Source organism: Calidris pugnax, unplaced genomic scaffold (assembly GCF_001431845.1).
Source record: "Calidris pugnax isolate Ruff unplaced genomic scaffold, ASM143184v1 scaffold24, whole genome shotgun sequence".
Taxonomy (NCBI): Eukaryota; Metazoa; Chordata; class Aves; order Charadriiformes; family Scolopacidae; genus Calidris; species Calidris pugnax.
Window position 1 is genome coordinate 17,976,411 of NW_015090922.1, and position 16,545 is coordinate 17,992,955.

The 16,545-nt window shown below is 38.5% G+C and overlaps 1 protein-coding gene across 2 annotated transcripts; it reads right to left on the reverse strand.

Moving 5' to 3' along the window:
* Positions 1 to 1,531: 1,531 nt before the first annotated feature.
* On the reverse strand, positions 1,532 to 16,542 carry YIPF4 (Yip1 domain family member 4). Of its 2 annotated transcripts, none has more exons than XM_014950796.1 (6): positions 16,304 to 16,542; positions 12,119 to 12,272; positions 9,108 to 9,279; positions 6,826 to 6,903; positions 4,886 to 4,999; positions 1,532 to 2,578 (listed from the first exon to the last, which is right to left on the reverse strand). In XM_014950796.1, exons 1-6 carry the CDS (start codon positions 16,386 to 16,388, stop codon positions 2,441 to 2,443), a joined length of 741 nt encoding a protein of 246 aa, XP_014806282.1. In that variant the 5' UTR covers positions 16,389 to 16,542; the 3' UTR covers positions 1,532 to 2,440. The 2 variants fall into 2 exon arrangements, with proteins under 2 accessions (XP_014806282.1, XP_014806283.1); XM_014950797.1 differs by lacking the exon at positions 1,532 to 2,578 and adding an exon at positions 2,588 to 4,397.
* Between the last annotated feature and the right edge of the window lie 3 nt (positions 16,543 to 16,545).

Sequence of the window (16,545 nt, forward strand, 5' to 3'; positions counted from 1 at the left end):
GTTGTATTTACACACATACCTCATCTAAAAATATGAGTTTGTTTAATGCAAAGTTATTACAAACTATCAGAACCATTTGAGAGCTGTTTGTACATATTTCTTGCACAGCGTATGCAAAAGGTGACCCTACAGATACTAAGATTAAAAGGTGCAAATTTGCAATTGTGTACAAAATATGTACTATGTTAAACGCTTATCTACATTGCATATTACACATGTGCCAAGTCTGCAGAAAGAAACAGTTAAAGTCGCAACTATAAAATTTCACAGAACATTAGTATAGAAGAAATTAAGAGATTTGAAGATTAAATAGAACATTCTTGCATCCTTTGAATATTCCTAGTCATTTCAGACGCAAAGGACCTTATGGACACCACATGAACAGCTACAGACAGAGGAACTAAGCTTAAAGCTCCGACAGCCTAATACCCTAAATGGTCCTTGCCCTTCATGTTTGTGGTGATGTTAGTTAAATGGGTAGTCACAGAGCCTGCGTTGAGTCTTCTAGTATTAGCTGGATGTTCCTGTTAAAAAAGAAATACAGGTAATGAAAAAAAAGAATATCAGATTATCATGCAAGACTCCAAAGCTAGAATGCTTTTTTTTTTAATACACTGTAACTTGCTTTTTTTAAAATAATGTATTTATTTTGTATGAATGCTCACAAAACACTTGCAGAGAAGTAAGCTGCTGCTGCAACTGGTTTAGTACAACTCCGCAGTAAGTCCACCAGAACTTCTGCAGAAGTCAAAAAAATAGGTGAAAAGTCCATCACTTTACCAGTTTCTCCTCCTTCCATGTATTACAAACTAGAATATCACATTACAATTTATGTCCAGCACCAGCTTTAAATAGTTCTGTTTAAAACACACAAGTATCAGCCAGAAAAGCAGATGAATAAGCTAAAGGTTTGTGGCAAAGTTGGAATTTAAGCATGTATTTTGCAACACTAATGAGTGATAAAAATAAGTTACCAAAATGGCAAGTTATGCCATCTAAGAAGGTGAAAAACTACAGTTGTGATAAGGAAATATGCCCATTAGGGATCAAAGACAGCCCTTGCTATTACCTTGTCATGGTTGATTTTTATTTGCAGAATCAAAAAAGAAAAAAAAAAATCAAAAGACAGCAGGAATGCTTTTTTTCTGTTAGAAAAAAATAAATTAGAAACTTAAGATCTATTTGGCAATACTAAATACTGAAGATTGTAAATGCCTAAATTAGTACCATGCAAAGTGAACTTCAGTGGACTTCTCTTGGGAAGAAACATTACCATAAGGACCACTGCCTAAGCAATCAACACAGTACACAGGAAATACTTAACATGTCATCACCTTATTACATAATCCTTGGACAGTCAAAATTAGCGAGACTGTAATTGTTACTAAGGCTGTCATTCTGCCTCACTTTAGTGGAGGGAGAATCTGGCCTTACAAATCTTTTTATTTCTCCGTGTAAGGGATTAATAGGCCTGGGAAAGAAAAATGGATGCGTGTTAAATACCAAGCTAAAAGCAAGACAGAGCAAGATGTTGTAAAACATAGTTAGGGAAGCATTATTTTTATTTTGTCATCATAAAATAACATTGTTTAAAGATCACACAAATTTGATAGATCATCTTTTTTCTCCAACATTAAGCCAACACTACAGTCGAGAAAGGTGTTCACCCGTTTCTCTGTAAATTTATACTTTTAAGTAAAATAATTTGATTCTCTAAATATGCAATTTAATTAATAATGTCACGCAGTAAATATCTTGCTCCTTTGGTCAGAGATAGTAAATGAAGACTTCAAATACTTATATCTTCAGTTTTTAAAAACCCAATATACATCCTTAACCAAGGAGTATTTACGCTACTCACAAGCCATAGATACAAAATACACAGTATATACATGTTTTGAAAACAAATTGGAATTTATAAAAACTCAATAGCCAAATCAAAGTAATTGAGGCACTAAATTAAAAGTAGTATCTTCATGTCTTGATTATACAGACTATTCTGTGAACAATCAGGACTGTTTCATAAATATATATTATCTACAGAATTTGCTGCGCCAAAAAAGCCAGCTGTGTTTAAGCTCAAAAGAAAAATTGCACTTTGAGATTCTTAGAGTTAACATCATTTTTCTCCTTGAATATAGTAATCTGGTCCTAGTGCTTTTGGCACAGGTATTGAATTGTGGTTTTGCTACACTTTCTTATAAAACACAAGGTTCTTATTTTGTTCATTAAAATCTGAAGAGTCTTAAACAAACCTAGAACTTTGATACAAATCTATATAGCTACAATTGCTTCATTAAATAATATACACAAATATGCTCTTCGATCTTAAAACATCTTGACAACTGGATACAAAACAGTCACTTTATTATCTCCAGCCTTATGCATTATCAGTCTGCAAGGGAATAAAATATGGTTGCTGGCCACATCTTGCACTAGATCACACCCCAGTGTACAAGGACAGAAAATAAATGTATAATAAAAAGATTGGATAAATTAGAAGGGGTTTCTTGGTCTTGAATTCTTCTCCAACTAGCAATGATGCAGCACTGTATGCAGCCCAAAAGACTCCGAACAACTGAAAAAAAAAAAAAGATAAACAGTCTTAGCTGACACCACAAGAAATTCTCTCCAAATATCAAGATAAAAATCAGTTGTTCTCCCAGTATAACTAAAAAGAAACTCCCCAAAAAGAATTGGGGGAAAGGAGGAAGAATTCACACACACATACAATACACTCTGCATTTTCATTTAAGTTTAGAGAAATATTTATCAAATATGTATGTTATTTTTGTTTGAGACCTTTTTACTGCAGTAAGCAACTAAGGATCTACAGTAAATTTTCTTGAAGACATCATAGATAGCACCAAGCAAGCTGTAAGCTTACATATCATTTGAAATTTGACCGGATTAACAACTCCCCATTCTATCTTAACTGTTGTCAGCTATTAACTCCTCCCATTCTGTAGGCTATACTTGATTCTTCCTTCCATGCTATGTAGGATTATATTACTTTTTTTTTTTAATTCGGGATTCATCTGGCTTATAAGCTTCACTTTATTTATGGTGTCCCCACCTCAAGGTAACTGAAACTCACATTCCTATTCCTGTCAGGTGCAGTGAGAAAGCTATCAAAATACAATCTGTAACAAAACCTATATTGCTTAGTAAGTTAAAAAAGAACCAGTTTAAAAGACTGGTAGAAAGTAACATTACCTATGAATATCCACTATGTTATATGAAGTTAGCATGCATACTTTAAAAAAAAGTTTTGAGGTCAGTGAACTTAACTCAAACTAATAAGGTTTTAGCTAAAAGTAATCAGACATTATCTTTTAGAAGCACCTCGACTATTAATCAAAAGGAGAAATACTTAAAACCAAATGACATGCAAAACCACCATCATCTCCTGCAAACCCCAAGACCAATGAGGGCAGACATAATAGGACCCCAGCAAAAGACTTCCTCCACAGTTCTGTCAGAGGAGCTGAAGCCCAGCAAGGGATTGTGTGTCCCGTTCAACTGCCATTGAAAAAAGAAAAAGCAAAATTTGCACGTGATCGCATCCTTCTGTTTTTGCTACCTAACCCGGGACTGCAGAGGTGGGCAAGGGGACAGTCAAGATCATGACTGAATTCCCTAGGACACATTAAGAAAATTGCAGCAATTACAACAATTGAGGTGCATTAGTTGAGTAGTTTACTTTGCTGATTGCAACTGGAAAAGAACTGGCTGAAATGTCACTATTTCACAGTAAGTTCCCCAGCTTTAGGACTGCTAAATACTTCCCCTAGCACAGAGCTCTCAAGCCACACACAGCAGCACTTGCTCAGCGTGAGCAGTTTTGGCCATCCAGGCCTTGTCCTGCATTTTCACACTAACAATGCAAAGGTAAGAATCTTGCACAGGTTAATGTAAGTTAATGTAAGACTGTTAGTAGTAATCAAGTAACAGAGGTTTCATTCACTTATATTTATTTTCAAGTTATATATTAGTTAACTGGCATGTTAATAATTTGCTTTCTGACTGTATCACTTACTAGTAATTGCAAGTTACCAAATCACAAACACAGCAATTGTTATTTATCATATGCTTTAGTTGTACTTCAATTATGCTGTTTACCAGCAAGCTGAAAGGACAGAAATCAATCAAATCAACAGAACAAGAACTCAGAAAGCATACACCTTAGCTAGCAACCGATTTTTTTTTCGGTCAACCCTTCCAGAAGTTCAGCAGTAACTTCAAAGGCTGCCTAAAAGGGTTTTAAGTACTAGCGATGTTCAAGAACATTATGTAGTTCCGGGATCTATCAGGAAAAGTTGCTAGTTTCATAGAAGGTGTCCAACAGCAGGTGGCATCAGGCAAGTTATTCTTGCTTTGTGCCTTACATTCCACATCTGTAAAAATCAGAACAAAACATACCTTCCCTGCGAAGGGTATTGAGAGCTTTGTACTGCTGCCACTACGGGCAAGTCTCAGAACAATGACTAACGTCATATTCATGCTGCAGTAACTAAAAATAAACTAGATGATGGGGGAAGGGCTAGAACAGCTTATTTTCAGATTCTTCATTTTGAAGTTTAATTATGCCCCATCTTCTCAAAATTATAATCCTATTTATTTTCATGCAACTATCATAGCACAGCAAAATACGTGGTAACAACAGGTGGTGTTATAGCAACAGCACTGTATAACCCCAAGTACTCCAAAGAGACATTTAAAACAGAATTCATTTAGCAGTCATGTCCAAGAGGATGACAGAGCTCATAGTTCTAAATATTTTGACACATGGTTATGTTGTCCCAAACAGATTAATACTTGAAGTCTTAGGAACGTGACTTAAAGCCAACTGTAAAGAATTCTCAGTAGATGATACCAAACTTACTTTTATTAGGGTAGAAACAACTTCAAATGATCCAACCACCAAAAGTACAGGTGCTATGACAATGAGGGGAAGTAGGGAATATCCTATCACACCAAGAACTTGGCCATAAGCAACCTGAAATTTTCAAGCACATAAAACCAAGCTTTTTAGTACTCAGTCATTGTCACCAAACACAACTCAATCTTGTTATAACAGTAGTAGTGATCATAGTATGTTAGGTATTCCTGAAATTTCAGCTAAAGGAAATTTGCTGGTATGAAAATTGGTTTTGTATGCTATCCCTCTAGAATTGTGTAATTAATCATTCAGTTCTTAGAAATATGTTGTCTTGTCTTTTTTTTTTTACCACTGTAACGACAGTTTTGTCATTTCCAAGGGCATTATTTACACAGGTTAAAATTTGTAATTCCACCAACCCCTCACATTTCCACATTCTGCCCTAAGTAGTTCTCCACTGCCACTCTCCATGGAGTGTGCAGCTGGTGCCCAGGAGCACAGAACTGCAACAGACCTCTCAGTTACCAGCTGCAGTCCTGGCCGTAACAAGCAGCAAAGATATAATTTGCCGCATCAACATACTCATATCCATTATACATAAATTAATTTATTAAGTATATTAATGCTTTTGGCATCAGGGGAAGACCTCACAGATATAATCTGATTTTCAGTTTAAATTTACTCTATCAGATTTTTTCAGAATATTTCCATAATGGTTTTTAACTTCATGGGGATCAAAGTGTCCGGTTTTCCCCTACTACAGTTTGAAATGTTCCCGGGCCCAGCTGGGCTTCTTGGATTTCACAGGAAAAGACAAGTGATCATCTTGCAAGCAATCTCTTGTGGCTCTTGATCCCTCACAGTGAACTGTGCAGACCTATACTTTGTCCCCAGTTTATATGTTCTGATAATTTCAATTTTGAGCCAGAAAAATAGATTGATTTTAGGGCCTTTGGATTATGCTGGTATGCAGAAAAAACATGTAATCACATTTATGAAAGCTTTTCCTTTCCAGTGTTCACACAAGAAGACTACAGCAATTAGGATTAAAAGAAAAATCTAAAAAAATTAAAGTAAATGTAAATAATGCAGGAAGACAACAACTCTAGTTCATCATTAATGCAAGATGCGTAGTAAAAGTATAAAAATCAAGTGTCACTGGATATTTAGTTCTTCACGACACAGTTCAATGCCTTTTGTGTTGCAGAGCCATTTTAAAAAGTTTCTACCCTTCTGAATGTTCCTCTGAAGCTGTCTGTGGGCCTTGCTGTAAGTCATTTTTTGTTGTTTACACCTGAATCACTTAGTGACTCCATTTGTAAACAGCTCAAGCAGCTATTCCAACCCTGCTGGGCGAGCAGCCGGAGGGAGGGATGTAGGCCAGAATTTGCATTGGCTTTGCAGTTGAAGAACACGTGGTGACTTTCAACCTTTAATGGGTTTGAATTGCATCAGGCCAAGGATGAAAACAAACACCGGTAGGTGCTCTACCCACAAGGACATTATACAACTGATGTTAGCCCATTTTTTAAAAAAAAGAAAATTAAATAAAAGGGAGTGCAAGAGCAATGCAGAGGAGGAGAAAGGGTTCTAATTTAGCTCAGGGAGTGAAAAACTGAAAGCACTTGTCCCTCAAGAACAGACTTCAGTTCTGGATCACAGGAACCAGTTAGAATTCCTGGGACTCAGAGTACAAGTTTCCAGATTATTTATCACATCCAGTATGACATCCATCACACAGAAAGATTAGCTCTGTATTTTAGATTTTATTTTGGAGGCCAGGAACCTGAACTATAGATGTATCCTATATCCAGCTGCATCCATTTTTAGTTTGGTACAAGGTACAAAGCCAAGCACCAAGAAAACCCAACTACTGCTGAAAAACATAACCAAGAGACTTTACATTACCTCCCTCTACATCCTTTTCGCATACAGGTACTTACTTCTCCTCCAAGAACCCTGGCCAGTAAAAAAATTGTCAAGGATCCAAATATCCAAATAGTTATAATCCAAGAAACAACCTTTAAGAGATAAAAGAACCATTCATTTATATTAATCATTTTCATTGTGAGAAAGAAAAACTCATTTCTATTAATCACTTTCAGTGCAGTCAAGAATTGTATTATGCAAAACTTAATTCCGAATTGCAGCAAGAATAGTTTTACTTAGTATCACAATGCAACTTGAGAATAAAATTCAGTGGTTACGTTTACAGAATTGCATTAGTGGTAAATTTGGTGAAATGGAATGCACATGCAATGTGTTTTGTAAGTACTGTAATGTCGTATCAGCATAGGAGGGGTTTAGTTAAAACTAAAGCTAAGACCACCCCAGCTAAATGTCTTCACATCCTGCCTGTTACAAAAGGTGGGCTCAGACAGTTTTTAAATGTCAGCCCAATCAATACAAGGTACTGGAATTCTGCTTCTTTCATGCATAAAGATGCCACTTTATTCTTTACTTAAACTGAGAACGCTCAGAAGGTGACATAGGGCTTCAATTCTCAGTAGAATTTGATGATGATTTCAACTTAAGAAACAGCCCCAGCCTCCTGGGACAAAGTCTGTCATTTTTTCTTGCTTCTTTCATTGGTCTGCTCTTAAACTGAAGTAGAGATCTTAAAATCATTCTCCAATTTAATAGAACCTTCAAATAACTTAGTTATTCTTGCAGTTGAGGCACTGGGAGAATTAGAAGTAAAGCCCTCCCTTTTGAAGCATCTTTTTAGAGGGAAAGAACAGTATCAATCCAGTCTCTGTATTTCCAAATGTACAACAGCTGCACTTAAATTTAGTACTCAATTCAAATTTTTTGCTTAATTCAAAGCTTCGGATTCACAGAAGAATCAAGTAGGTGATGATTTTTCTTTAAATTTAAAAACAGACAAAGATCATAGCACCACTTCAAAAAAATTAAGATAACAGCTTTAAGCTATTTGTGAAAATAGTGCATGGCCTCCTTTTAGTTCCTCTTTTCTTCCACAGTCTAAAAGAAGAGGCCCAGATTAAATTCCTAGATCAGGAACACTCATCTCTCTCCAGTTTACAGTCCACTATTCAGTTCATCTAGTCGAGCTGCTGTCAGTCATCTTGTTGCTAGTTACTAGTTTCCCTCCTCATACAGATATAGCACTCCTGCATCGGGATGGTAAATCCACTGTTCCTAAGAAACCTTAGACCTACTGTTCAGGTACAGTAGGTACACAAACTGCAAAAGGTAGTTTATCTGTCACAGGATCAAGGAACAGTCCTTGCTTTGCCTAGGAGGCAGCTAAGCGGTCCACCCAGAAGACTTGAATAATACAGTGGTTTAGTCTACTCAAGTCTCTTAGAAACGAGATACTGAGAGTGAATTCTTAGTCAGCATTTGGTACACCATATGGCAGCCAGAGGTCATAAAGGGAATGATTTTCTCTCACCATTCACAAAAATCCTTGCATAAGCATATTCTGCTGCTTTACATATGGCTTATTGCTATGCTACATTGTATTCAAAACAACTGTAACTACAAACATAGTCAAAGATTTCCGAAGAAGGATCATCTTGGCTCACATTCAAATTGTGATTATAAATTATACCACTTCTCTATTTCAATCTGAACGTAAAAAAAAAGCTAATGGTGTTTACGGAGGCCAATTAAACCTGCACAATAGCTCTGAATAGCTGATCACCCTAGCATTCAAAAGGAATTATGGAAAAAAGTCTCTTTACCAGGGGAAAGTTATTTGATTGTAATTGAGCAGGGAGGACAAAACAGCAAATGGCACTAATGAAGATTAAATACTATATCACCACTGTTATCTGGTGTATGAATTAAACAAATAGCTTTATTTGTCAGGAAATTAAAATTCATAGCATCCAAACAAATGTTCTTCGGCAACATTTTTTTGGTAATACAAAGCACATTAACAAAAGGTCATGATTAAAATGGAAAGATTCACTAATATGACTATAAACCCATTAGTATCAATCTGTTTCCTCTAGAAACCACATCTTTCCTTTGTTTTACTGTATTAAAACAAATCTGACATTTCATCATGATTAACTTATCCGTGGGCTATTTTACTGCTGTCTTTCTACATATTAACTTGGGGAACAGCATTTGAAACGCCCCACATTAGTATGTAAGGAAAAGACTTTCTACCTACGTAACAATGCAAATTGCTTAGCAATCACATCCCCAGATTTAGTTTAGATATCTTTTTAGGTAGAAGGCTTATACCTACCTTAAATTGTCCATATAATGAGATCATTGAGAAGAAGAGGACAACTGCCAGAGGACCCCAAAAGTCTGGATTGTCTCTCACTACCTGCCTATTAAACCCAAGAGATGGCATAGGCATCAAAACACATCGAATTTTGTAGTAAATATCCTTCAGATCAATGTCGAGTTCTTCCCTGAAATTGAGTAAAACAAGGGGCTATTAGCATACACCACAGTAATGAAATAAAGCATAAAAAAGTAAGTTCAGGGGCAAACAGGAGGTTTATAGAGCAAGTCTCCTGTCACCCATAAGGCCTTCTGAAGCCATGCCTAGCAAAGGAACAGTTCTGTCCACAACAAAGCAACACCACACCTTCATCCTGCATTCAGTAACTGATGTGACACAGATATATTTAATTATTCAAAAATCAATTATCTGACTGAGAATAGAAAACGTATACCACATACCCTAACATACTACACTAAGACCATAGATCTATTTTCTGACAAGCAGGAACACATGACACTTTCATACCATTGTAACTACTTAAAAGTCAAAGACATGCATACACATACATAGGATGTCTGTATTCCTATGATGAGCAGTTCACCATGAACACCCTTACTATGGAAAGTTTTATTTCAAATTCTACAAGAAAGAATAACTTTACATTAAGTAATCCTAAAACATTCAAAACACATCATGTAAAAACAATTTTTGAAAATAAAACGGTGTTTAGCTTGCTTCAACAACAACAGTTTTCAGCAGACCAGTTTATGCCAATTGTTTAGATGCTGGCTTGTTTCCAATATGGGTAAAAATAAATAAAACCCAATTAAACTAGCAATAAATTCTATCAACAGACCTTGCTCTTCTCAAATTGCCTTCTCCACTCCCTGCTACAAATGATTTGTAAGCAGCTACAAACTGACCAAAAGACTCTTCTGCATAGGAGACTCTTAACTGGTACATCTTGCTCTGACTGCCATAGCATAACAAGAAGGAATCAGACTTGCCAAGTAATGGGCAATTCCACTTCTTTAAGTTTCTGTGTGGAACCTTAAGACAGAACTGTATGTTAGTGTTTTCCTTATGCAGTCATGACCTAGTACTCTAAAGAGACCTCCCAGCAGATACCCCTCTGTTCGACATTTAAGAGCACAGTGGAGAAAAACGTAGAATCTTATCCTAAATCTGTTTATGAAAGTCTTCCACAAGGCTTTGATTTATGGCTTTTTCCTCAGAAAAGCTGAAGCAAGAAATAAATGTGAAGACATGATTCACTCCAATTTATCTTTAAAAAAAAATAATTAAATATTGCTCATTGAATCTCTCAAGGCAATTTCAGGATTGCTATTACTGAAGCTATTTCAGAATTGGCATTACTAACTTGTGACTAAAAAAAAAATTGTTCTTTAACACATCACTGAATCTAAGGAGTGGACTAAAAGCATTTATTTCTCTCCATCTGTCTATTCCTTACCTAAGAAGGATGTAGCTTTCCTATATTTTACTCAGGAAATATTTATGTTACACAGTCTTCTGTCTGGAAATAATTCTTTGTCATTGCCTTGGGCCTCTGACAGTTTCTCATGTGAATAAACTGTCTTCTGTATGAAGCTGACAGCTACCTCATGGAAGAGGTAATGGTAGCTGCAACAGGAAACAAGCGTCTGGAGTAAGGCTGCCCAATGAGAAAGAAAAAAAAAAAAAAAAAGAATCTCACTCTACTGAACAAAATGCTTGCACAGTAACACTGCATTGAACTTCCCTCAACTGGCTGCTATTCTCTAAATCCTTAGTAGGATTCAGGTTACAAGGCTTCACTACAGCACGTGTCCTGGGAATGACCAGAACAGTATAAAAACTGCTACATGGAAGCCAGATTAAGATCTTCTCCATTAGGATGATTATATCCATCCTGTTTGCCACAAACTGATCATTTCCCTGGCATCTTCTCCTCACTTCCAGCAATCAGCAGCTTAGAATGCCTGTCTTTGAATCAGAAGTTTCGTTTTTGTGGTATAAGAAGCTAGACAAAAGAGGAAATTCATATGTTGTCTCCTCAGTACACCATTCTGTTTCTTAATTAAAAGTTAGAAGTTTACAGAACAGACTTATTCACACAAGGAGCTAGTTCTGCACACTTTAATGTAAGGTACTTTTCAAGCAGCATTTTCATTATTAAGCTCTCCAGACATCTGTTATCTCCCAACACTCTCATCTGAGATCTCCAGAGTACTCTCCTATTCATTCCATTTTTTTTAAAGCATCATTACCTTTAATTCACGCAGGAAAACACTGAGACACTAAGAATGAAGTTGCTGAGGTGCAGGAGGACTAAGACCCAGGCTGTCTGACTCACAATGTGGTAGCTTTAAGATACAAACTTTCTTCAACCAACCACATTTCTATGAACAGCATAAAACATGCAGAGATTTTCAGTTTTAAGGACATTTTTGTCTTTCAACACTGACACCCTTTTAATCTAGTTTTGTAATACAAGATAGCACCAAAGATCACAAAGTTTGTGCTACCTTGCTTATAGCATCCCTACTGTAATAAGCATGATTCAACAGAGTAACTGACAGAATTTACTTTGATTTACATAACATGAATCTTTCCACAGGATTGTCTTATAACCTCTGATTCTTTGATGAGATTAAGAAACTTGCAACATCAGCACAAAAGATAGAAAGAATACAATCTAATTTTCTAAACCATTACAAGATCAATAGATAAGAGCAGAAAAGCCACAATAGCTTTATGGACATTAATAAAATTGGACTTTACTTGCTCTTTCCTTTCTCCTCTACAGAAAACAACAAGCCTCTCTTTTCCACTAAAAATAAAAACCATAGTGAGAAACAATGTTTTCATTCCTGCACCAGAAAACACTCACTGGTCAATAAATTGTCAAACATAATTCTAGTCACAGCAAAAGGCTGTGGGAGAATTTGAGAGGCTACAAGTTGTTTGTTTTTCCTACACAGCTAATAAAGAGAGATACCCAAAAATTAATTATGACATACAGGAGTGGCTTGTTATCTTCTGGGTCATCATCTTCCACTTCCAGAAGCCAGCCGTACCCTCTCTGTCTTAGGAATGTAGTTGCAGTAGATTCTTTGATGAATTCTCCTCCAAGATTTAGCTTAACATCTGGAGTTGTTATGGAGCCACTAAGATCTGAGAGAAAAAGGGAGAGAAAGATACACCTTTTTATGTCTTGCCAAAAGCCATGTGATTTCAAAAGTACTGGAAGATTAACAGACAGATAAAGCTACATGTCCTGGTCATCACCATAACATATTCAAAGTTATACAATAAAATTATACTTTAACAGATACATAATTTGAAAAGCTATTTCTAGTTTTAAACCAATAGTAACAGAGTTGGTTTAGATCTCAAATTCCCAAGTTTTAGTTTCTAGATGGAACTCTTGTTTTGATGACACAGGGTTACAATATGACAGAAAGACTTCAATTTGTGCTTTATCATTAAGCATTTCATAGAATGGTTTGGATTGGAAGGGACCTTAAAGATCATCTAGCTCCAACCCCCCTGCCATGGGCAGGGACACCTCTCATCAGACCAGGTTGCTCAAAGCCCCATCCAGCCTGGCCTTGAACACTTCCAGGAATGGGGCATCCACAACTTCCCTGGGCAACTTGTTCCAGCCTCACCACCCTCATAGTGAAGAATTTCTTTCTAGTATCTAATCTAAATCTCCCCTCTTCCAGTTTAAAACTGTTACCCCTTGTCCTTTCACTACACTTCCTGACAAAGAGTCCCTCTTGGCTCTCCTGTAGGCCCCTTCAGGTATTGGAAGGCTGCTGTAAGGCCTCCCTGGAGCCTTTTCTTCTCCAGGCTGAACAACCCCAGCTCTCTCAGCCTGTCCTCATAGCAGAGGTGCTCCATCCGCCTGAATCTTTGTGGCCCTCCACTGGACCCATTCCAACATTTAAAGTCATAAAAGGAATTATCTAATGAAAGTATCATCACTATAAGTTGTGGCTTATTTACCTTTTTTTTTCTGCCCATACTATATTTCTTTTGGAGCCCATTTCTGTACAGTGACATTGTTTCAGACAAAATCATTCTCTGTTTTTATGTCCAATTATTCATTAAAAGAAAACATTTGTAGACGTTTTTATCTGTAGCCTGCCTTTGATACAGGTGAAAATATTAGAAAAAAGAATACTATCAGAGATCCTTAGGCTCCAGCCAATAAGAAGAGATACAAGAAGTTCTCTTTAATATACTATGATCTTGTTCTGCTAGAGTACTACACAAAGCAAAGAGCAATTTATGTATGTTCTGGCTGTGTCAAAGCCACCAATAAATATTAATTTTATCATGTCATTATACTCAGTTATATTCAGATGAAAAATACAAAACAGTAACTGAATATATACAAAACACCTTGAAGAAAGAAGACAAAATACAGAAGAGGGGAATAATTATTTCTCTGAGAAATCATGGATTTCTATTATTTGCTAAAAAGGAAAAATCCAAACACAAGCATGTAAATTTTTTTTATAAACTTTATTACAAATATACTGAGACAGAGACTCTCTTCTCATCCAATACCTTTTTGTTTCACCAAAGAAAATCTTATTTGCCTTTCCATTATCATGTGTACTTCACACAATAGTTTCCAGGCACAAATTTCCCAGAACAGCTAGCTATAGAGGTATTTCTGAAACACTCACAGAGGCTGTATTTGTAGATTACTTTTGTAACTCGTTCTATCAGAATACAACATCGATTTACAGAAATGAAGTCTGAACAGTGACAGAATCTCACTGTTTCAGCCAGCGTGCCTGAAGTGTTCACTGATCACTCAGTACCACAACTAATTTAATAGAATTCTCCTTCCCAAATCAGCTTGCTAGGTCACTCAAACTTAAATTTAAGCTTCTCCATAAATGCTTTTTTAACTGTTTCATAATAATGAGAGTTAATGATCCATGGTTTGATTTTGGAACACCGCCTGCACAGAATCCTTGTAAAGATCACTGGATCTTAAAGAAGTTAGATCGCTTAGAACTTAAAGAAGGAATTTCTCTTTGCTGCTGTCAGTATTGCCACACATACGCTGTTCTCACCAGAGAACAGCTGTGTACAGAGGGAGGAAAAAAGAAAAATGTCTTCTTAATGCCTGGGCATCAAGGTAGAGAAAGCCTCAGAAGTTTTCTATTGTTCCTGGGACCCTTTTTCATTCTAAAACATTTGTTTATGCTACAACAGAACACTGCTTTGCAAGGAAAGGTTCTTGCTACTCTGTGTGCATAAATGTGGCTGTCAAAACAAGTAAATATAACAGTCCAACCAGCCATTTATTTCTCCTTTCACAGTGACCACTGACAATCCATCCTGACGCAGGGAAACTTCTACACAAGCCTTATTTACCAAGACTCCTTTTAGTAATCAATGACTGGTGAATACCTACAACCACACTTTTTAATCTTGAAACATTTAATAGGTTTTTTGCAAAACATCTCAGGTGGGTCATAAAGCTGCAGAAACCAAGGGAAAAAAAACAACTGTCTCCTCCTCTTCTATAGACCACTGTGAACGAGATGGTTAAGAGCACACCAACTGAGCGCTGAACAACCTGCCAAGAACTGATGATTCTGATGCTTGCTAGCGAGAGTTAGGGTGCCGTCACTTCTACTGTCTCAAGCAGAACACTGCAGAGGCAAAACTCAGGTATCTCATGTGACTCAATTCAACCAGGCATCGTGGAAAAACAGCTTCCAAGACAGTCTTTGTTCTCAATTTTTAAAAAACAGTACAAGAGGCAAATAAAACCCCCAAACAGTCTGTTCTTCATACCATATCTGTCCACTTAATTGAGAACACTTCTCCAGCATTCTTTCCCAAACAGGTCCTACCTCTCATGGAAATAAGATGGTAAAATAAAACAGCCTATAGTTTTATTTTTCATATGGATCAAGATTTGGGAAACAGGAATTAAGAGTGCAGTGTGTAGTATTTTGATTTAGAAATATTAAGCTGTTTAATTTTTCTTATGTTTTTGTTTGTGAGGGTGGGTCTATACAGCACTTTGCTGACAGGACTACACTCGAACAGGCAGGAGATCATGCCTTGCTTGTGTTCATAGAGAACATAGAGCAGAGTCCAGTTCAACACATCCTGCTGGAAAGGTGGCTACACTGGATTGGGTTCAACATTGCTCAACAAAAACTTCTGGGGGAATCCAGAGAGTTTCCATTCAGGGGTACACAGATCCTTTTTCAGGTCAAGGCAGAGAAGAAAAACAAAACAAATAAACCAACAACAAAAAACACAGCCAAGATTCTACCTGTTGATTAGCACTCCTTGTCAGAAGGGCTGGGCAGTTCCCCAAAGAGGCATTCTATAGTAGCTTTTTCACTTCAGTAATTCTTTACCAGGGTGGGCACAATCAAGATTTACATGATTCCCTACCCCTGTCTACGATTACAACAGTAAGTAAATACATGCATAAAGCAGAATGCTTGTTGTTTAAATGGGTAGAGCCCAAAAGGTCATTCTCCAAAGTAAGCCAGCATAAAGCTGATTCCTGTATGTTCATTTTTGCAGCCTTAGTGCAGATCTTCACAGAGCACTGGTACACCACAGCTCGGCAGCAGGCCACACTTCACACCCCAAACTACACACAGGGCTTCTTCCTCTCCCTCCCTCCATCGTTACCGTGCTGAAGTCAGACACGGCACAGAGGCTTCAGCACAGCACCACAGCGGATGTGAACATCGGTATGTTCTTCAACAGACACCAAAGGGCGCTCCCAGGAACGCGGGGCAGGGAGCGGGCCGTGACAGCGCTTGTCACGGTGACGGCAGGTCGCCGGGCACAACCTGGATGACGGCTCTCGGAGAAGCCGACAACCGGAGCGCCGCGGCCGGCTCTGCCACGCTGGTGCTTCCCCCGCGCGGGTAGCGCGGCTGCTCACAGCGGGGTTAACCCCGCTCCCCGCACCCTGCCCGCAGCGGAGACCCGGAGCCGCGGCCCGAGGGCAGCAGCCACCGCGGCCACCTCAGCCGGCCCGCTCCGCCTCCAGCCACGCCACCAGCCTCGGGAGCGGGGGGAGGAGGGCACGAAAGGCCCCGCTCGCCTCAGCGGCCCGGCAGCCGACCGCTCGCCCGGGGCCCGGCCGAGCCCTTCTCCCGGGAAAAACGAGAGCGGCCCCAAACCCGCGGCCCCGCGCTCACCTTCGGCGTCCGCCGAGGAGACAAAGGTGAAGTCCCCGTTGCTGGGCGCATAGAGCGGCGGCGGCTGCGGGCCCGGGGGCTGCATCTCCCCGCCCTCCGCGGGGGCTGCGGAGCCGGTGGGGACAGCGAGAGGCGAGCGGGCACCGGGGCCTGAGGCCTGCCCGGTCCCTCCTGCGGCGGCGGCGGCCGGCACCCGACGCCACAGCGCGATCCGCCTCACGGGGGGGCAACAACAAGGGACG